This window comes from Drosophila willistoni (genome assembly GCF_018902025.1).
Source record: "Drosophila willistoni isolate 14030-0811.24 chromosome 2L unlocalized genomic scaffold, UCI_dwil_1.1 Seg139, whole genome shotgun sequence".
Lineage (NCBI taxonomy): Eukaryota > Metazoa > Arthropoda > Insecta > Diptera > Drosophilidae > Drosophila > Drosophila willistoni.
The window spans coordinates 4,025,271-4,047,628 of record NW_025814046.1 but is presented as its reverse complement, the minus strand read 5'-3'; the positions used below and the strand labels follow the sequence as shown (position 1 = coordinate 4,047,628).

Sequence of the window (22,358 nt, the reverse complement as noted above, 5' to 3'; positions counted from 1 at the left end):
AATAATAATTTCCATAACTTTACTTGGCTTATTGAAATGGAAAGCAATAAGTAAATAACTTTGACAAATTGTTTAAAGTCTTGTTTCTTATATATTTAATTGCTTTCTTTTTTTGGTTTGCTCCTTAATTTTTTTGTGGTTTTCTTAACATGCCAAAACTGACAGGCAATGTATTGTTAATATCCTGGTATGTCCCAAAAGGAAAATGTTTGTCTGTGCTTTGACCTCTTGGGAAATTCTTGACCTTTCCAACATTAAGAGTTTTTGTTTTGCATAGTTTGTAAAGTGTTTACAATTATTTTTCGCGGCATTTGTTATTGAAAAATGTTTTTTCTTTCATTCTTTCTTTTTGCCGCACTAAGTTGATTGTTCTTATTGTTATAAAATTTTTCAGTCAACTGTAATAAAGCAAAGAATAGCTTCTCAATGGTAGAGAGAAGTCATAATAATACTTGACATTTCGAGAAGGAAAGCGAAGCTACTTTACTAATTTGACGAATTTTATATCAACACTACTTTAAATTAAAAAGTAAGATTCTTAGGTTAATAGAATGTATATGTCGGATAGTGTTGATTAAGTGACTAATAATTCAAAGCCTACTAGTTAGTTGACAGGTGTGTCAATTGTAGCCCTGGGATTACCTTTGCAGCGGGATGACAAGCATCTTTGCTTTAGAAACATATTTAGAAACAAATCTATCTTCAGATCAGGTCCTATATGAATGGGGGCGAGAGAGCTCAGTTAACAAACCCCCTGGGAACTAGCCAAAACAGTTACAAATAAAAAGTGAAAGTGAAAAGTGTAAAGTCGATAATATAAAAGAAACATGAGTGAAGTGAACAAGAGTCTTGGCTCCTCGATATATATAAGTATATCCAAAATTACATTATTAGTGTGTAAATATTTGGTCAAATATTTTACTTTCTTATATTTTTTGTGCCAAAAAACTTGTCCTAATTCTTTTTTTCTCCACACATTTTAACCATTAAAATGCCAAGAAAAAAACAAAATTTTTAAAGGAAATCGAGAAGTACACACAATTTAGACAAGTTTTTACTCATCTTTTAAAGTACATAAGGCACTTTGAACTTTTATAGAGACAATGAACAATTTCTTTAAATATACTAGAAATTATTGCTGAGAAGAAAAGTAAAATAAAATATAATAATTTCTGCTTTATAAGGTTTTAAAATAACAAAGTTTGTTCTAGTCCCTTGAGGACTTATTTTGAAGAGTGAAAGTTTAAAACAATTTAAACAAAAAATATGATTTGGTATCATGTAAGAGAATTTAGGTCAGCTAAAAAAATGAAAATGCCAAATATGAAAAACATTTGTTATGATTCCCAACCAGTTAAAGTGTGGATCAATGCCAATCTAGTTAAAAGTTTTACCAGTTTACAGACAATGGACAACTTTTTAAGCAAGTCTTTGTGGAGAAATTGTTTATAGACATTCAACTGAAATTGACCAAATAACCCAAATAGAAGTTTATGGCCTACACTCACACACACACACGAAAACACTTTCACACACACACACACATAAAAGTAAGATAACAAAACCAAAACTTTTTATGACTAAATCCAAATTCTTTTCCCATTTGATTTATTTTCAGACTATGCAAACAAAGCCAAAGGATAACTGACTGAAAAAAGGGCGATCTGGCTATTGGGTCTAATGCCGTCGACCTAAATCAATATCGATAATCAATATTAACTTATGTACGTATGCCAATCAACAAGAACATCAACTTCAACCACATCAACTCCAATCAACTTCTCGGGTGCAATAGGTTATAGGCTGCGGTCAATGAAATGTTGGCCAATTGCCATCGATTAGGGGAGAAATAGTTTGTGCTCCAATTCCTTCCCAGCACACAACAAAAATATAAAACCTTTTGAAAGAGAGTGTGTGTGTGTGTGTGTGTGCGTTGTTGTTTTTGTTTTTCTTTTAGTGTTGTCTTTTGTGTTGAGTTTCTCTCTGTTTATTTGTTTGTTTGCTTGTTTGTTCTTGTGTCTGTCAAAGTATGCAAATAAACGGTGTAGCTGCCGGACCAACTATGGCCGCATCAGAGCCACCAGAGCCGCCGCCACGCAATCCGGATCGCATAAATGCCTCACTGCACAAGCTTGGCGAATCCGTAAGTACCAGATGATACACCTACCACCACCCCCACCACCCCATACTTCCACCCACTCAACCGCCAACACCACCACCACCACCAACACCACTTCCAATCCATCAACCGATTCTCTTTCTCTCTCTCTCTCTCTCTTTCACTTGCTTTTTACCTCCCATCACTTGATGTTTAAAACCCTCTAATTGGACCTCCATTCATTGCTTGTTGAGTGTAGCCGGAGGAGCAGAATGAGTAGTGGTGGACATCATCAGAAAAGGGGGGGGGGGGGCGGGGCGAAGGGTCGAAACATCATTTTGCATGCCAATTTCCTCTGGCACTGAATACTGCATCTTGAACAAAAATTATTTTCAACTCTCTTTTTCTCTCTCTCTCTCTCCTTTCACTGTCTCCCCGCTACTTTTCATAATTTTCCGCAATTTTTCCTTAGCTCTTGTATGGCTTATTAATTGAAATCTAAGATCCGTTTTCTTCTTTTTCTATTTTGTGTGTGTTTTTCTTTCTGATTTTAGAAAATTGTCAAATCCCTGGACTCGAGTGTGATCAAAGAGAAGTCCTCCTCAGCGAATAATAATAAGCCCATTAGGCCATTACTGTCCCTGGACAATTCAGTTGCATCCACATCAGCAGCAGCAGCAGCAGCGGCAGCGTCGGCAACGACAGGAGCAGCAGCAACTTCTTCTTTAGTTGGCCTCAAGCCATCTCCTTCACGCTCCGTTTTGGCCAATAGCAGCAGCAACGAAAGCAACTCCTCACCGGCCAGTTCGAATGGCAGCAATCAGACACTGACTCCACCCATTACCATTGATAACCAGCATCAGTCACAACTCCAGCAGCCGCAGCAACAGCGGCTTGGTCAAGTCGTTGGCTTGCCACAGCCGCAATTACCATTACCGAATGGCACCAACAGCAGCAGCAACAACATCACAACCACCAGCCCAGCCATGATACATGCGAATAACTCAAATTTAATTGCCCCAGTTCACTCCTCCGTCTCCGTTGCCGCCAGCTCCGTCTCCGCCACAGTCTCCCCTAACAGTGCAAACTCAACGGGCAATCCACATGCATTGAATGCGGGTAAGTGTATTTGAGGGGGGATGGGAACTCAAAAGTCTTCGTGTAAATGCATTCCGTAATGCATTTGAAGAAGGGGGGACCGGGGAGTGAGAATGGGGGTCACTGGACTAGAGCAATCAGCAGAGTGCCCTGCATGACTGAATCAAGTTTTTAAGTTCTGATTGTGGGAATGATTAAAAGGTGGAAATGTGTCAGTAAGCGGGTCAAAAAAATGATGATTAAATCACCGTCAACTGATTTTAAGCAAGGGGCAAGTCTGTGTGTGTGTGTGTGTGTATGTGTAAAAAGGTGACGAACTTCAATTTAGATTGAGGTAACACGTCGCATTTAGGAAACGATCCAACAAGAAGTTAACATGCAAACCACTAAAAATGGTGAAAAACTAAATGTCAGAGTGACAGCTAGTGATAGAAGCCACAAAGGACTAAGAATTTCCAGCCCTAAGTCGACTTGACGATACCCTACACCTCAATAGAAGTGCTAGAGATATTAAAATTGATATTGAGTGCTAGAGATAAAAAATATTATTGATAACTATAGTGAACAGTGTCGATTAACTATTTCGTATTAAGATCCAATAAAGTAATCATCTTTGATTTCAATTTCTGAATAAAAAACAAGCAGCAAATTTTTCATTTTATTTTCCCCAACTAACAATTCTTAAATTCTTTTATGGATAAGTTAATTATTTACTTTAATTTATGAAACATATTTTTTTAAGCGATTTTCTGAGAACTACTTTAGCTCTTAACTAATATGTTGGATTTCTGAAAGGATGAAATATTTAATACTTCGTGTTGGAGGGAAAGAAAATAATTTTAGTCTTTAATTCTGAAATTTATAAAAAAGCATAGCCGTCTTATTTCTTCGGTTTATAATTATAATTTTCAATTTATACTCTACTTTTGTTAATTTTTTGTGCATATCTCTCTTAAGATTTATTAGATTCAAAAGAAATTTATTAAACAGATAGATGACCTTATGAAAATAGCTAAACAAAGTGAAACCAGCTCTAAATTGAGGTCTGAATACTAAATAAATAAATGACAATTTTCAAACGTTTTTAAAGATTTTAAAGAATCTATTAAGCTCTTGTTTGATAGAGGGTATAGAAAAGGGAACATCAGGAGCAACAACATCATCTTCATCATCACCATCAACAGGAAGAAGACCACCAGACCGAACCGAAGAGAAAACTAAACCAACGATCTACAAAGGGGCGGGCGGGCTTGGAGGTTGGCTATGGAAATGGGGTCCGGTACGGGGCAACTGAAGCGAGGTGATGTGTGAATCAGGGGCTAAGTGCAGTTAGTAGTTTCTGTTTTTTTGTTGTGCCCAGCCACCAGGATGCAGGAGTAAAGTAGAGCAGGAGCCGAGGATTATATTAGGATGCCAGAGTGATGTTGGGCTATGCTTCAAAAATCTGACAAATGGCTGCTGGTGGGTCAAGAGAGAGAGAGAGAGAGAGAGAAAGACAGAATTAAATGGGATGTGCAGATAGATGGACGAACAGATAGATGGATAGATGGATGGATGGATGGATGGTTCGTTGGTCATCTAGTTGACGGAAAGTGAAAATTTTTGCAGAGCAAATATTTTTTAGTGATTTATACTTCCGTTTTTACGTTGTTTTTTTTTTTTGGGTGGGGATTAAAGCAAATATGAATTAAAATAATTATGGTTAAATGTTTATTTACCTGGGCTACCTTTTCTGGTTGCATTAACAATTAATTAAATTTTAATTTAAGCAATAAATGGAAATTCTCTTTAATGTGATATATTGTTTTTTTCCGCTGTATGCCTGTGTGTGTGTGTGTGTGTATGTGTGTGTTTGTTTGTCTGTGTGTAATCAATTTTGAACTCATCAGCTATTCACATGCATTTCCTGAACCTAACTGAATGCAAATTGAGTTGAATGTTCAATGTGCTCACAAATTGCAAAATTAAATGATAAATATTTTTGGTCATTCAGAGAAAATTGTAAACTAAATTGAAATCACTTTTATTTACCTAAACTAAGCAAGTTTCATGGAGTTTTGAGTGTGTGTGTGTGTGTGTGTGATTATAAACCCCCAAAATATATCTAATATGTATCTTCATAATCATAATCCTCATCAACTTTTGTTGCTCTCAATGTTGTTGTTGTTGTTGTTGTTGTTATTATATGTTGTACATGTTATTGTTATTATTCTTATTGTTGTTTGCGTTTGCATCCTATGTATCCTTTATCCTTTTCTTTCTATCTCTCTATATATTTCTCTCTCTTTCTCTATGAATAAACACAACACACACACACACACACACACACATACAAATTTCTATAACACGTACACACAATACAAAATTCCAATACTAAATCCAGTCGATAAGAGAAATGCCAATGATGTTTGCTCAATGGAGTCGAAAAGCAAATTATCATCATCACCATCATCCACATCCGCATCCGCATCCCCATCCACATCAGTGATGCCGCATTCGCCCACATCCGCTGCCTCAGCAGCTCTCCTAATGCTTGAAACCCATGGCCCAAATGGCAGCAATATACTCCTCCATTATCCAGATGGTAATCGCAATTCAAATGATCATCTCAATCATGCTGACGTTGAGACAAACTCAAAGTTCGTGGCAGGTAAGTTTTTCAATTTGTGTTTTTCTTTCGTTCAATTTTCTTTCTTTTGCCCATCATCTTTCATCTTCATTTCCGCTCGCTGTATTTTTAATTGGTAGCAGAGTAGTGGCAACACAATTAACCCGCATCCCACCCAAAATACAGTGCCCATCCATCCGTTCATTCATCCAACCCACCCACTTATTCAGACCATGTTGTAGTTGCACTTGATCTCTATTCATCTGGCTTTTCATTACTTGTTTTTGCCTTGGCCTGGTTAAGTTATAATTACACAAAAAAAACGAAAAAAAAAAAGAAAATGTGTTCCAGTTTGTTCGAAAAACTTTCAATGTGTTTTGCCTTGCACTTTCTGGTTTAGTTTTCCGTTTTGCATTTTACAATTTTTCAGTTTTCTGTTTTCTGTTTTACCGCTGCTGTAATTTTTACATAGTTTGCCATAGAGATTTTTCATTTGAGTTTTCAGTTTTTTCATTGTTTTTGGGTGCGAAACTTAGGCTTAGGTATGATGGGGAGAAGTGTAAAAGGGGAAAAGTTGGCTTGACTTATTGCTAATTACGAGTAGTTAACCACAGAGACAGAGAGTGAAAGAAGAATGCCTCATTAAGTTGATTAATCTTTCCCAGAATCTGCCATGAAATTACGTGAGGAAAATGATCGTCTTAATGCCGAATTGCTGCGCCTCCGACGTCTGCTGGAGCACTCAACAGATGGAGCAGTAGGTGGCATAGATCCAACAGCATTGGGTCACAATACCGATGCAGAAGCTCTGCATGATAGCCCCGTCTCACAGGAGCGAGTGGAACGCTTGGAATGCGAATTGCGTTCGGTTAAGAATCAATTGCTCACCATGCGGCTGGAGCGTAAAAAGCTGCGCACTGACAAGTCTGAACTATTGGGCCAGGTGAAGCAATTGTGTGCCTCACTCCAAGAGAAGGAGCAAGAGTTGAGGGATTTCATACGCAATTTCCAAGAACGTGTACGCGAAACAGAATCAAACAATGCCAAATTGTCGGGAGATAGGGATCGAGAACGTTTCCAACTGTTGAAACAGGCACGCGATGAGGCGGAGAGATCCCTGGCGCTGGCCCAACAGCTATCGGCCAGGGACTTGCAGTTGCAACGGCTACAGGAACAGCTGCAGGAGGCACGTCGTCAGCTCTCTGGTTGTCTCTCCGATCAGGAGAGTTTGCACTCGTTTGCCCCGTTGACGCCTCCAGCCTCGGGAATGTTGGGCCAACTGACAGGTGGCTCGGGCCTAAGTGGAGGTGCGAGTGGTGGCGTTGGACTTGTGGGTCTTCGCAGTGGAACAACCGACGACAGTGGACGCGGCGGTGGCAATTCCAATTCCCTGTCCGCCTTTAGTGGCAGTTTAAGCGGCGGCTCTGGCGCCACGGTCGGTGATCGCAATTCCTGCTCGAATGATTCGGGTCTAAGGAATAGCAGCGATCGAGAGAGCACTGGCGGCGAGTTGAACTTCAGTGATGGCACCTGCGACAATGGTCCCTGCATTACAGTCGATCCTGACAGCATTTCCTTGGTCTCCAGTCAGAACATGTATCAATGTGAGTGGAAAATTAAATCTATAATCTCGAAATATTTCATTATACATTCATTTCTTTCCCTCTTAGTTGGCACACCCAAAGAACGTAGTCCCACATTGTCGCCCCTGAACTCAGCTGCTTATTCGAGATCTGTGGAACAGTTGGGCTCACCCGTGGATGGCGACGGACCTGGAGGTCTAGGCGGTGGTGGAGCCATCACCCGTAAATTTGCCAATGCCAATGTGAAGAGTGCAGGACCACTTGGCGCCCGCAATGGCCGTGGAGGCACCTGGGGCAGCATATCCCGAGTGTTTGCCCGCTCTAGAAACAAAAGCAAAGCCCTTTCAGCTGATGGAGGAGTCGGTGAATGTAGGTACTAAGCAGAGGAAAGTCTACATATATCTAACCAATCTCTTTTCTTAGTAGATTCTGACTACTCATGGAATCCCTTGTCGGAAGAGGGTTATGCCGAGAAATTGCGTCTGCTACGTGAAGCCTCTCAGCTGCCAATGGAACGCTGGAGAGCCACCCAAGTGCTCGCCTGGCTGGAGGTGGCCTTGGGCATGCCTCAGTATAGTACACGATGTTCGGAGAATGTAAAGAGTGGCAAAGTTCTGCTCGAACTGAATGATGTGGAACTAGAAGCCGGCTTGGGTCTAGTGCATCCTATGCATCGCAAGAAACTACGTCTGGCCATTGAGGAGCAACGGCGACCCGAACTGGTACGCTATCCCATGATCACCCAACTAGGACACACATGGGTGGCATCCGAATGGTTGCCAGACATCGGTTTGCCCCAGTATGCGGAACCTTTTCTGCAATCTCTGGTCGATGCTCGCATGCTGGACACTCTATCGAAAAAGGAATTGGAAAAGTTTTTGGGAGTGACAAGAAAGTTCCATCAGGCCAGCATTGTTCATGGTAAGTTGGAGAATGAATTATAAATCCAGTAGGTGTCTACACAGTCGAGAAAAATGTACCAAGGAATATTGGAGGCAAATTAAAAGCCCATTGGAAGACTTAAAGGCCCATAAGCCTATTGTCTTCCCAAAATGTCAATCCTTAACTTGGCATATAAGTCTAAAAATAGTTTTAAAGTTGGGAAACAGCTCTCTCAATTAAGTGACCACCAGTTAGTATAGTTTTCTACCATTTAATAAAGTTATTTTCCTCAGTGTACTTGTGGATGTATTTACATTAATCAATTGCCCATTTCCTGCTCCCCACTTTCTCCATAATCAGGAATTCATGTCTTACGCATTGTGAAATACGACCGCCAGACCTTGGCCATGCGACGTGTGCAATCAGAGACAGTTGACACTGATCCCATTGTGTGGACAAATCAACGTTTCGTGCGTTGGGTACGCTCCATCGATTTGGGTGAATACGCCGAGAATTTGAAAGGTAAGGTTATCTAACCCAACCAGCCATCCAACTGCCAGCATATAAACTAATATATCGATGTCAAACTGTTTGATTATGTCCAATTATACTGATGTGTATGTGTTTATGTGTGTGTGTTCTTGCAGACAGCGGTGTTCATGGAGGCCTTGTGGTGCTTGAGCCATCCTTCTCGGGTGACACCATGGCCACTGCCTTGGGCATTCCACCATCTAAGAATATAATTAGACGACATCTCAATACGGAATTTGATGCCCTTATTCTACCCGCAAGGTAAGAGATAATGAAATCTCATACTCTAGCTCTCATTCCCCGCAAATTATCCATTGAGATATATAAATCTATATTCATATATTGTATGATAATCCTAAGTATATGTAGCGTAATACAGCGTTTTGTTTAGTGATTTTATTTAATTAAATATTGATATATACATATGTGTATTTGTTTATCGTTCTTTTGCTTTGTTTCTTTTTTTACTCCAAACTTTATAATTTTGCAACTTGAGTTGAACGTTCAAGTTGAAGTTGAATTTGAATTGTACCTTAAGGTGTTGGTTTAGTTTTGTTTTGAGCCAATTTTATAAGCACTTGTCATTCATAATAATCAATAATCATAACTCGTATCATAATCATCACATATTCATTGCTGTTCTCTCAACAAATACACAATGCAAAAATCATCCAACTGGGGTTATTTCTAGACTAAAAGATTTGAAGTTTAAAGCTTAAATTTTATAGAACTCTAAAGGACAGTTTTCGATATGTACTATAGTATATAGTATATACTGCATAGTTTTACGTTCTTTGTTTTAGAAAAGGTTATTGTATTTTAAAAATCATTTATAATATTTATAAGGAAAGTATTGTACTTATTCAATCTTCCCGAAGAGTATTACTGTGACTTACTTCAATTGGGAATAGTCAAAATGTTGTGCTCTCTCGTTCTGAATACTTGAATATACCGTACTATAAGTAATGAAGTATTATTGGTTACACTTAACTACTGAATAGTACTATAGAGTTGAATATAAAACGATTCATTGAGACCTATATATTTTATACTTTTATCCACAAGTAAAATTATTCTAAATCCTTATAACTTTAAGTTACTTCTTAGGTAATTATGAATTATACAATCTTATTTCATGCCAATAACTTCAGGTTCGTTACATGATACATACAATATATATGAGAGCTATGAGTAACTAAGACGATAAAGCAGCTTACTTAGCTTCACGTAACCTTTGGGAATCCTGCTAAAAGCTCTTAGTTGAAAGGCTTAGGAAACCTCTCTATTTCATTGCTCTTTGATTGCCTTCACTTTAAGCTAAATTGCGGCTTAATGCAATGCATAAGGTGTTTCATATGCAAAATTGCTTATTATTTATGGTGTGAATCAGCTCATTAGAAGCTTCTAATACATATTATATTAATAATAATGAAACCTACCAATCGGAAGCCTAGTAACTATAAGTAAGATTTGCAATAGAAGTAAAGTTTATCCCAGATTAAGACCTTCACTTGCTAACCAAGTTAACGAAATGTTTAACTATTTTCCATTACATTGCAAATTTTAACCATTTTGCACCTTTTCTCATCTCAATGCAACTAGAGAAAATTTATGCCGAAAAGTATGCAAGTCTTTTTTTGTTTTGGAAATCACCATTAATCTTTCCAAAGCAAATTAATTGGGGTAAATAATAAACCCAAAAACAAGCTCATTTTCAATAATTTTAATTAGATAATCAATTCGATTCCAAGCCTGAATTGATATTTTCAATTAAATTATGAATGTGGTTGTAAATTATGCGTGTAATTAGGATATTCGATACATTTTCATGGTGTAGTCCTACTGAATTATCACACACATTCATCTACACACATACACCTACACAGACATAATCATCCTCTATCTCTCTCTCTCTCTCTCTGTCTCTCTCCTGTCTGTATTTGTATCTAACTCGTATTCTAGTTACATAATATTTTTTAAAACGCTTTGTCATAATTTGAATCTACTTTGCATAAACATACATAATTCTTCTCAAAAAAAAAAAAAACCATCTCGCATCTGTCTTTTGTGTGTCATCGTCATCTAAATGAAATAAATTAAGACAAGCTAAAAAAAGATTAAAAGAGCTTAAAGACCGATGACAATGATGTTTAAATTGATGATGATGATGTTCTATATCTGCTGCACTCACATCTATCTCGTACTTCAAAATCATGCGCCGTCATAAATGTCTAATATCTAAAAAAACAAAAATAAGTATGTAAAACTAGTCAAACTAGAGTGTGCGGTATATTAAATTGTTTTTTTTTTTTTTCATTTTATGTGAGAGCATGTAAAACAACAAAATAATAATAATAGAAAGAATTAATTGCCAATAGCGAAATGGACTAATTGTGGCCTCTCTTTTGTGGCCTCTCATTCTCTCTCTCTTTTATATTATTGAATACTTCTTCTTTTATTTTTAACCAACAATAATATTCAAATGCAGATACATAATTTACTGTCAAATGGAAGAATTTCAAATGGAAAACAACTCGCGGCAATTGGCCAAATTGCAGGCACATTAAAAAAAAAGAAAACCAATTAAATTAAATCAAATAAAACTCTATGGGATTCAAATTTTTTGAATTAAAATTTAAAAGTGAAAAAAAACATATAAAATTAAATTAAATAAAAACAAATCAAATAAACTAAATATAAATATAGGGCGAGAACAATAATTGGAGCACAGCGCTATCAAAAACAAAAAAAAAAACGAACATACATACATACATCTATAAAGTATATATATATATATTATATAGAGAGCGAGATCGAGCCAGTCTAAATCAAATATTAATCGTAGATACATTTATATGTATATATACAATATACAAAAACATTTATAGTTAAAACTCGACGCACAACACAAAAAAAGCTAAATGATTATAAATTTAAGTCAACACACACAGAAACACACAACAAATATACAAACAATTGCTATATATTGTTGCCTCTCCCGCCCCCTTCCGGTTCCCCTTACGCTTGCCATACCAATCAAACAAACAATACCGTCTATATATGGAATATATACATATATAATAATTTATAGTATAAAACGCGCTTACGAAAAATGCATTTATTTAGGATTTATTTACACAAGTGTCAAGCATTTAATGTCGATTAGAAACGAATTATGAATATATACATATATATATCACACAACATTATTAGTATCAATGTTAGACTTAATTAAGCGGTTAGCATAACATACATATTATACAATTACGATTAGCCTAAATGTTATGTAATAAGGCATTACAAATGTCCTACTTACCTTTCATCACTATGCCAAATATGTGATACATGCACACACACACACATACAGACACAAACACACATTAGTATTTAGTTTCCGATTTCCGGTTTCTCAGTTAAAAACAAATACAAAACACTTGACAAAAACCCACAAAATCTGTCAAATACCAAGCATATATTCGTTTACCAATTTTATCAGGAATATAAACAATACACAGACACATCACATACACATACATACATATCGACATTTACATAAACTTATCCTACATCAATATACATACATAAACACATTTATTTGAAATTTACGTGTTTTTCCAAACGAATTTTGTTCGCATTTTAAGCCCAAAAAAATATGCTTTAAATATTATCTATATACATACACATGTATATGATACATATATGTATATGTATGTGTGCAAAAAAATAAGAAATTTGAAACTACAATTGTCAATTGTAAGTAATAAGTTGAGTGATTTTTGTAGCACAATGTTTTTTGTGACATCAATGTTTTTAAAATTTAAATAATTCAATGTAGCTAATGATCCTTTATAGTACAAAAACAAAATACTTATATTATGTAGGCATGTTGATATATATTGTCATTCTGATTTGATTATGATTTCTAATAGATTTGTTGGGATATATCTTAACAAACGAGTAGCTTTGTTTTTTCCTTTGATTTTGAACTATCTTTTCTTCAAGAGCTAATGAAAGTTATTTCAAATTTGAGAAAAATGTGACTCCTAAGATATGTAATAGGCAGTCAAGGATAACATTTTTCCCTTTTCAAAATCATCGTGACCTTCAATTAATATTTGTAAAGAGGTTCGCTTTTAAGTTAAGAGTTATTCTAAAAGGTTTTCTTTCAATATAAGTTTAGGAAAATGAATTTTTGACTGTATGGGTATGATGAAAACTTATCAATCTTCTTCTCTCCAAATTTGCAACTGATTATGGCAAAGTTAATATGCTTAATACATCCAGATACAGATCTGGAGATAAAAAATGGCAGAAAGAGCAATAAAACATTTACTTTTCAGCTATAAGGCAACTTACTAAAGTAAGTTTGAGGCATTTTAATAAATATTTCTGATGTATATCCTAGAAATGCAAGTGAAATTTAAAAAGCAAAAACTCTTTGTTCAATATATTTCAATATATACATATTTAAGTCTTATACTAGGACTAAGACTTTGCATCCTTATTTAGATTTATATTTCTTATATTTATTACAAAAATAGCTCGACGTTTGATTTTTATATTTGTTTCAAAAAAAATTTCATAAAATATAGAATTCTATAAAATAGAATAAATCAGTACTTATTTGTAGAAAGTATTACAAATAATAACCTCCTCTGAAAATCCAACTACAGCCAAGGCTATCATTTTCATGCAAATAAAATAGTTTATGTACAATTCATTCTATACCAATGGAACTTCCTTTTGGAAATCCACACTGAGAAGGAAACACCAGGAGAACACCAGGATTACAAATAGAGTAGATATCCATTGAGACACCTTATGAAGTTTAAAAAAAATAGTGCTAATAAGTCGATTTCTTGATGTCTTTTTTACTAAACTTATGTCAATGATGTCAAAAATCTGTCGTATATCAACATGCTTACTAATATATGTATGTAACTATCACATATGTCTATAGTCATATTTTGAAACTCTCGCTCTCTCATCGTTAAAATGTCGTTTGATTTTGATTTTTATATATCTGATTCTTTTGTGGTACTTCACTTGAGTCGCACACACATATATTCTAAATCCTGTTCTATATAGTTCTATGTGGTATACATACATATTTGATTCTACATTTTCTATTTCATTTCCATTTTGTTTGGTTCTGGTTTTATATTCAAGTTGTTGTTGTTGTTTACGCTACAAGTAGTCAATTATGCCTTTGTAAAAGTAAATTAAATATATAAATATTTTTAAATTTATAACAAAAACGTGAAATATATAATTAATTGTTTTAATATCTTTGTCCCTTCTTTCTTTCTTTTTTGTCTATTTTCACAACTATTTCTTTACTATTTCGAATCGACTGGCTTGTTGTTGTTGCTCTGTCTCTGTCTTGACAACTAAAAAAAAAACATCTGTAACTGTAACTGTGTGTGTGTGCGCGTGTGTGTGTGTGTATGGTGTGCGTGCTTGCCTGCCTTACCGCCTGCCTCCTCTGTCACTCTCTCTCTCTCTCTTTGTCTTTGTTGTATTGTTAATACTACACACACACACACAACGAAAACTATTACTGCCTGCCCTCCTACTCTCTCTCTCTTAATGCACACCTCATATCCACACACACATACCACACCCACCCACTCACACACCCACACACACACCAACAACAAAAAATACCAAAATTCGATTGTATTTGCCATGTCTGTGTTGTTGTGTATAGAGCCACTCTGGGTCAAGGCATTCGCTCTGGTTGCGGTGTAGTGCCTCTAACTGGACCAGGCGGACTTCAGCACTATGCCACAACAGATCGGCGTTCAACCAGCAGCCTTAGGGTAAGTCCTAATTAAAATCAAAACTGCATAAACACTGCCAGCCAAAAACGCGTCCATTGATTGAAAGTTGTTTCTTAACGAAATTTTTGGCCTGGGCTCAATTGGTGTTTCTGTAGTTCTGTTTAAATTTTGAATTGGTCTCACAGATACACACTCTCACACCACCAACCTTCAATACTATATATACACTCTATATATCTATATCTATGGAAATCAATAGCCTTGACTTGACGTGAAGCTTTTGTTGTCTTTCAATGTCTATGCTAGAAATCAGCTTAAAACTATTATTTTAGCACACTGAATCTACTATATATAATCCATACACTTACCACGTCTACAACTACAACTACAACTACAACTAAACTATATATAAAATCTCTAAGCATATTTATAAGATATATAGTAATCTACTTGTATTAGTGTTTATGTATCGATCTTTTATTATTTTCCCTAACTTTATCAAGTCTTCAAACTGAAACCAAACTACATATTTACTTATCTAGCATGTTCAAGAGATATATAAAATTGGAATTGAACTAGCGTCACTTTAAAGTAGATTTTAATGCCATCGGATATTAAACCAACGGAAAAATTATTTTAACCTTCTTTCCAAAGGTGATTGAGTTAAACCTAACTTAAGTTGAAGAGAAATTGACTCCTAAAATAAAAGCGACAAAATTTTGTACTTTTTTGTATGAACAAGAAATGTGTTTAAGTACTTCAGGATTAATACCTATGAGTTCTATAAAATACATAATATTAATGGGACTATTTTCTATACTCAATACAGAAAATAGTCTTATTAACTAGGTTACAATTACAATAATTTACAATTTCAGAATATTAGCACTTTCACATTTCTATTACTTTTTAAAAATTTAAATACTTATCACAGCCAAAAACTTATGGATAGTGTTCAAAAACTAATTACATAGGACATATGAAAGTTATTCTTACTTTGTATCGTCGATGAGTTCTTAACGAAAGCGTTCAACAATTCTATAGAAGTTTTTAAAAGCTAAAGCTCAAAGTGTTATTTTGTTATAAACAATTATAGCAAAAGAGATGTGAGCTTTTAATGCTAAATCTTTGTGAAATTTACATAGATTTTTATGAAATGCTGTCAAAAATATTCTCAATGTTCAAGATACTGCTAACAAATTTTTGAAAGTCTTTGTACAAGATTTGTTTAAATGCACCTTGCTTAAATTTTATATAATTTATGCCAGTATACAAAAATTGTTAAAACACTTTAAAGCCATAAATTTCAATACCATTAATGCAAATGAAACCAGCCACAAATTATACATAGGTTGATCATTATAATAACTTATTCCAATCAATAAAATGAAAACTTCTGAGCCTCGTTACAACATAATTTTTTTGGTTTAAATAAAATTCATGTAAGAAGAAATCTACTTTTTAGTTGTCGTTAGTTCAATTCCTAGTTAGATAAAAACAAATCCATCGTTTTGCTAAGATAAAATAATTATTGGAATATTTAAAAAAATTGAAAACTGGAAACAGACAATATCAGAGTACAAAAAGTTCAATTGACAACAGAAGTTTCACGGCATAGAATGAAAATGCAAAATGCGATTCAAGCGAATAATCTAGGTTAATTAAAATTAATGTAAGAAAATGTTTTTCTTTTTTCATTTTTTGTTATTCACAGATTTCGGCATGGAAAGGATCTCAGGTAAAATGAAACATTAAACACTAAACTTGATTACGAATTTAGATTAATTTTCTTTTTTTTTTTGGTTTTGCATTGCAGAGCTCTCTTTCAAAAGCCTTTCGGTTCAACACTCAATCCAAATCCCATCGTACCGGGGATCGCAGTTCCTTTGGGAACTCCACCAGCCCAACGCCCTCGTATAGCAGCAGTGAGGGCGGCGGCGGCGGTGGTGGGGGCGGTGGAGGAATATACGCTACCATAGGACCACAGCATATGCATTCGTATCATCAACAACAGCAGCAGCAACAACAGCAACAGCATCACTTCTTCCCACCACCCACAACGGCGCCACCCCCGCCTCCAATTTCGGGTGGTCTGAGTGGTAATTATGGTCCGCCTGGTCATCGGGTGAGTGCCCCGCCCGTGGGCAGTAGCCACATCCTGGAAACAAGTGCAATGATGTTGGGCAGCGATGGCCACTCCAGTCACTATGAGCAACAGAATCGTCGACGTGTGAAAAGTATCAGCGACATAGGCGGAGCAACCACACACAGCATGGGGGCTGGTGGCAGTCTGGGGGGCATATCGGGCTCATCGGATTCGCCTGAATGAACTGCAATAAGTGTAACCAAAGAGATTTATCAGCAATCATCATAATCATAAACATACAACAAATAAACAAATATAAATATAAAGCCAACTATCTAGATCGATCAGATCAATCAAAAATGGCTGCGAATTTCCCCGCCCTCCCCACCATTCACCCAACCGCTCTAAACCCTAATGCATTCAATTATACATACCCAAATACATAGAAACAAACATACAAACATACATACATACATACTATTATGATTATGATTATTATATTTTGAACACATGACCCACCTTAAGATATTTACTAAAGATTATATATATATTATATATATATATATATCTCATATATATGATCAAATCAGTATAAAAAATCAGAGTTGTATAAGAAGATCGACCTACAAATAATATATACATACATATATATTCTAATAAGGTTCAATGTATTAATAATGAGATTTATTTCTCCCCCTCCCTAATACACACACACAGACACATACACACCGACACACACCGTCACACCCACACACTGACAGACACATTTATTAGCTTAATTAAATATATGTTTATAAGTATAATAAATAATTGTAAAGTTTAGCTTTAAATTGATTTGTGGCGACAATGTTGAATTATGGCTAACATATATTCTCACACTCCCACACATACATACACACATACACAGATACGCAAATTTGCAATTTAGATAAATTGAAATTAATTTTGTAATCAAAACAAAATGAAACGTAACAAAAACACGTAGCTAAGCCAAATGAAAACTATTGAATTAATACCAATTTGATAAAACAAAAAAACGAAAAACAAAAACAAAAGAAAACCAAATGAAAAGAAAAAAAGAAAATTGTAAATGTTTGCCTAGTATTTAATATATATATATAACTATTTAAATGTATATTAATATATGCACAATCCCCTCCCTGAAAATCCCTCCATCCAATACTACCAAAGATTATGCAAAACAGACAACTACACAATAGAAAGCCTGCCTCCTTATCCCCTGCTAACCCCCTCTCTCAATCATCCGCATTAAGATTCACTCGACCCAGCAAGGTGAAGATTATATATATATATATATATATTTATTAAGCAGACCAATTTAACTCTAGAAACTATGAATGACAAAATAAACCAAGATGATCAAAAATAAAATCCTTTTTTTTTCGGTTGCTTGTGGAAACTTTTTTAAGGTGCCGCGAATAACGAATAACAACTCAAAAGCAACAACAACAAGGATGGAATGTTGTTAGCGTCGTTTGACATTGTCCCCATTATCCTGTCGCGGACGACGTGTGGTATGTGGACGACCTTTGGGCTCCGGGTTCGGTTGCGGTTCGGCAGCTGTCAAAGTGCCCAGACTGCTAATCATGGCCAAAACTCCAAAAATTAGAAACAAATTGAACCACTTCATTGTTTTGCCTTGTTGACGTTGCTGTTGACGTGTTGTTATAGCCAAATATCGGACGTTTATGTTGTTGACTCAATTGCAGCAACCCCTTTTTATATATCAAAAGCCAGATGCAAATTGAGGGAATAACTGTCAATATCGTTTAGCGTTTCGACAAACAAAATTGAGTTGTAAATCTTGGTGATAAATATGGGCGGACATACATTTAGATAATTGACATTGCAATCGAGAACAGAAAACAATGACAATTGAATCGAATTAAATGTGGGAAAACAATCAAATTTTTTCTCTCTTATTCAACCCAGCGAAAGTTTATTACTAACTGAATTTTTCTTTTTTTAACATTATTCGAATGATTTTGTTTCGACATCATCAGATTGTAAACATAATACAAAACATTTAAAATCTAATGAAATTTTAAATTCAAATTCAAGAATTAAAACATTTCCCTTAAACTTTTTCTTAGTTATCAATATACAATTAACATCGAAAATCTTTTACATAATACAATAAATTAACGATATTTTGTTGGCTTAATCACAAGAATAAACATTCGAAAACGGACAATTTGAAAATATTAGAGTTAGACCCCATGAAAAAACGAAATTCAATTGACTGGCAATTGACAAAATTCCAAAAAAAATAAAAATAAATAAATACATGCAATAATTATCCCTTATTACTAATTCTCAAAGATTATCACAAGTTTTTCTTCTAGTGCTGTTTTTTTGTTTGTTTGTTTTGTTAGTCTTAGAATTTCCACTCCATTTGTTCCATTTGTATTTGCGGACTTAAACGCATTGTGTGCTGAAAAAGTTGGTCCAGATCACCCATTTCCTGTTCGTGTCTCAACTCTTCGCCAATTTGCTGCCACATGGACTCAAATCCATTGTCCACTATAATCATGGAGACATCGCCGCTCTCACAGCAGGAGTCCTCAAAGACAAAAGAGTATTCGTGTTGATAGTCGCACATTGTTAATTTGTTGGAACTACAAATGAAAGAAATTGAATTCAAAAAGATTTATGCAATAAATAAATTTGAAATACGATTAACTATAATTTTCTATATTCAAAATTTACTGTATAGAATCAGCTCAGGCTGATTTGAAGGGTTGAAAAAAATTTCAGGAAGCAAAATGTTAGATTGCGTTAAGAAATTAAGGAATTCTAAATTTTGATAATTGCTTTAACAATTGTTATGCAAGAAATAAATGTGAAATATGAAATATGGTCATAATTATACTTTTCTATAAATCTAAAATTTACTGTATTAAGAAGGAACTTTTTGAGTAAATGCTCAGGCCGATTTGAAGGATTGAAAAAAATTAAGGAACCAAAATGTTCGATTGCTAAGGGGAATAAAAGAATTTGAAATTTTTAAAAATTCTTTACCAATTGCATCATTTTTATAGCTTTGTCTAGCTTAAGACTTAGAGGTTTTACTTTTCAAAAACGTTTTCGACATTCAGAACTTTTCAAATTTGCCTAAAACTGTCTATAAAATAGATGTATGTATGTTTTGGGACTAGGAAAGATAATTGAATAATTTTTGAGGTAAAATTTTTTTGTATAATATTAACAATAAATCATTGTAGACAACTTTACGGTGAGTCGTAATGACATAATTTCAAATCTACGTCAATATCTCAAAATTTACTAAGGAATTTAGCCGATTTTTTCATACAAATGAAAAAACTATTTGTTTCTTTTGCATTGCCTTTGCTTTATTTTTTATATCCCGAAATATTGCATGCATCGAAAATGATACATCGAATTTTGCTCTGGTACGATTGACACTAAACCTCACTGTACAACGAAAATGTTATTTAACAGCATCATTTGCGAGTATTGATAAAAATATGAAGAAAAGTAATAACAAAAAATAAAAATTGGCTTGTAGTTTGTTAATTTTCCCATTTCCTATTAGGCGATAGTGCAAAAAAATTAAATAAAAAGACCCAAATCTTAGTGGGTCTTGTAATGCAAAATAAATTAAATCTATGCTGGCACGAAATTTTTGTTAATAACTGTTAATTAACAGTTTTAAATTTTATACAGATAACAAGAAGATCGTGGAAGTATACAAAACAATTCGCAATATTCCAATCGCCAAGACAACAAGAAACACCTGTTGAAGATGTCGCGGAAGAATGTTTTACGTTTGATCAATACGATCGTAAACAATTCGTAAGAACTTAAATGTTAAGTTAATCATTAGAAATTGATTCTTAATTTAAATGATACATACATATGTACATATATCTTTGTAGATGCAAATGCCCCGCCCACTCACAAGGCTATGGATCTTCAACGATAGCCACTCAGACAGGCAAAAAAGAGTATGCCTTTGAGGTGAGTTTTAAGGGTAAAGTCCAATCTAATAATGACTCTAATCTCTTATTATCTATGGACAGATGTCTGCTTCTACAGTGCGCTTTGGACCGGGGGTAAGTGCCGAAGTCGGCGCCGATTTACGTAATCGAGGAGCCAAGAAGGTTTGTCTGGTGACAGATAAGAATGTGATCAAACTGCCCTCGGTCAAAGTGGCCCTTGACTCACTGATCCGTCATGGCATTCAATATGAAGTGTACGATGAGACACGAGTAGAGCCCACAGATGAGAGCTTCTGGCATGCGGCGGAATTCGCAAGAAAAAATAATTTCGATGCTTTTCTAACCATTGGAGGTGAATGACTTTAAATTGATGAAGAAATAGAGAATTGAAAATTCGATTCTTTCTTTCTCTTGTAGGAGGATCATCAATTGATACAGCAAAAGCTGCCAATTTGTATTGCAGTGATCCTCAGGCAGAGTTTTTGGACTACGTCAATGCTCCAATTGGCAAGGCCAAAGAGGTGAGACTGTACAGAAACCAAGTGGACTCCTTCTAATTAAAAAACCTTATGAAATAGATATCAGTTCAGCTAAAGCCGTTGATTGCCATGCCAACTACTTCGGGCACAGGATCAGAGACCACTGGAGTGGCCATATTTGATTATAAACGTTTGCATTGCAAGACTGGAATATCTAGCAAATATCTTAAGCCTACTTTGGGTAAGAAGTTCCTCAATCTCGAGTATGATTTAAAGATCTTTTTGCTACTTCCTTTTTAATAGCTATCATTGATCCTTTGCACACGTTAAGTCAACCTGAGCGTGTGATGGCCTTTGCCGGGTTTGATGTCTTCTGTCATGCTTTGGAGAGCTTTACGGCTGTGGACTATCGGGAACGTGGCCCAGCACCTAGTGATCCTAGTCTACGTCCTACTTATCAGGGCAGAAATCCCGTATCGGATGTTTGGGCACGATTTGCTTTGGAAGAGATACGCAAACACTTTATAGACGCCATCTATCAGCCGGATAATGTGAAGGCACGCACACAAATGCATTTGGCATCGACCATGGCTGGCGTGGGCTTTGGTAATGCTGGAGTCCATCTCTGTCATGGATTGTCGTATCCCATATCGGGCAATGTCAGGGATTACAAGCCCGCTGGCTATAACAAAGATCATGCAATCATTCCCCATGGTCTTTCGGTGGTCATAAGTGCTCCGGCTGTGTTTGAGTTCACTGCACCCGCCTGCCCTGAGCGCCATTTGGAGGCTGCCCAGCTTTTGGGCGCGGAGATAAAAGGTGTAAGGGCCGCTGATGCCGGACGACTTTTGGCGGACACTGTGCGTGGCTATATGCAAAAGGCGGGTATTGAAAATGGCCTCCGTGAATTGGGCTTCTCGAGCAGCGATGTACCCAAACTAGTTGAGGGAGCCCTGCCCCAGGAGAGGATCACCAAATTGGCACCACGCCCCCAGACTCATGAGAATTTAGCTCAACTTTATGAGAATTCCATGGTGGTTTATTAAAATAAAAGTGAAAAATCATTTTTTTTTTCTCTGACTTACCCGCACAGCTTAAGTGGTTGAAGAAAAAAAGTTTACTAACTAACGGATCTTGACAAACAGTTTAGAATCGTGACGAAAAAAGCTTTTACCAGGTTGCATTTAGATAAACAATTCGATCAATCAATCAATCAACCGATTATCA

At 35.6% G+C, this 22,358-nt stretch overlaps 4 protein-coding genes across 12 annotated transcripts in view; 2 read left to right on the top strand and 2 right to left on the bottom strand.

Moving 5' to 3' along the window:
• Positions 1 to 17,583, top strand: part of LOC6638305 (kazrin) — a 54,017-nt gene extending 36,434 nt beyond the window's left edge. For 2 of the 9 annotated variants that reach the window (XM_023176551.2, XM_023176555.2), the window contains 12 exons: positions 1,619 to 1,724; positions 2,029 to 2,143; positions 2,653 to 3,217; positions 5,580 to 5,846; positions 6,470 to 7,408; positions 7,475 to 7,756; positions 7,811 to 8,308; positions 8,630 to 8,791; positions 8,917 to 9,061; positions 14,511 to 14,622; positions 16,298 to 16,321; positions 16,400 to 17,583. In XM_023176551.2, coding sequence (XP_023032319.1) covers positions 2,030 to 2,143; positions 2,653 to 3,217; positions 5,580 to 5,846; positions 6,470 to 7,408; positions 7,475 to 7,756; positions 7,811 to 8,308; positions 8,630 to 8,791; positions 8,917 to 9,061; positions 14,511 to 14,622; positions 16,298 to 16,321; positions 16,400 to 16,912 — 3,621 coding nt within the window. In that variant the 5' untranslated portion in view covers positions 1,619 to 1,724; position 2,029 and the 3' untranslated portion in view covers positions 16,913 to 17,583. Of the gene's footprint in view, positions 1 to 1,618; positions 1,725 to 1,991; positions 2,144 to 2,652; positions 3,218 to 5,579; positions 5,847 to 6,469; positions 7,409 to 7,474; positions 7,757 to 7,810; positions 8,309 to 8,629; positions 8,792 to 8,916; positions 9,062 to 11,288; positions 11,407 to 14,510; positions 14,623 to 16,297; positions 16,322 to 16,399 lie in introns of those variants that run through there. The other 7 variants (XM_023176558.2, XM_002061236.4, XM_023176559.2 and 4 more) reach the window with 7 other exon arrangements.
• Positions 17,584 to 17,979: 396 nt separating this feature from the next.
• Positions 17,980 to 18,367, bottom strand: LOC6638306. Its single transcript, XM_002061237.4, has one exon. It carries the CDS (start codon positions 18,318 to 18,320, stop codon positions 18,156 to 18,158), a length of 165 nt encoding a protein of 54 aa, XP_002061273.1. The 5' UTR covers positions 18,321 to 18,367; the 3' UTR covers positions 17,980 to 18,155.
• A 198-nt stretch (positions 18,368 to 18,565) lies between these two features.
• Positions 18,566 to 22,289, bottom strand: LOC6638285. The gene is made up of 2 exons (XM_047009521.1): positions 22,217 to 22,289; positions 18,566 to 19,308 (listed from the first exon to the last, which is right to left on the bottom strand). Exon 2 carries the CDS (start codon positions 19,290 to 19,292, stop codon positions 19,068 to 19,070), a length of 225 nt encoding a protein of 74 aa, XP_046865477.1. The 5' UTR covers positions 19,293 to 19,308; positions 22,217 to 22,289; the 3' UTR covers positions 18,566 to 19,067.
• Positions 20,277 to 22,195, top strand: LOC6638286 (probable hydroxyacid-oxoacid transhydrogenase, mitochondrial). Its single transcript, XM_002061239.3, has 6 exons — positions 20,277 to 20,506; positions 20,590 to 20,671; positions 20,734 to 21,004; positions 21,070 to 21,173; positions 21,231 to 21,372; positions 21,435 to 22,195. The coding sequence occupies exons 1-6, from the start codon at positions 20,457 to 20,459 to the stop codon at positions 22,175 to 22,177; spliced, it is 1,392 nt and encodes a 463-aa protein (XP_002061275.1). The 5' UTR covers positions 20,277 to 20,456; the 3' UTR covers positions 22,178 to 22,195.
• Positions 22,290 to 22,358: the final 69 nt, after the last annotated feature.

What these genes read in the sequence shown, in the direction of transcription:
- LOC6638306 (XM_002061237.4), bottom strand. Translation starts at nt 18,320, where the DNA reads ATGAAGTGGTTCAATTTGTTTCTAATTTTTGGAGTTTTGGCCATGATT.
- LOC6638285 (XM_047009521.1), bottom strand. Translation starts at nt 19,292, where the DNA reads ATGTGCGACTATCAACACGAATACTCTTTTGTCTTTGAGGACTCCTGC.
- LOC6638286 (XM_002061239.3), top strand. Translation starts at nt 20,457, where the DNA reads ATGTCGCGGAAGAATGTTTTACGTTTGATCAATACGATCGTAAACAAT. An exon ending in AATACGATCGTAAACAATTC is followed by an intron (nt 20,507 to 20,589) that starts GTAAGAACTTAA and finishes ATATCTTTGTAG; the next exon opens with ATGCAAATGCCCCGCCCACT. An exon ending in CAATTGGCAAGGCCAAAGAG is followed by an intron (nt 21,174 to 21,230) that starts GTGAGACTGTAC and finishes CTTATGAAATAG; the next exon opens with ATATCAGTTCAGCTAAAGCC.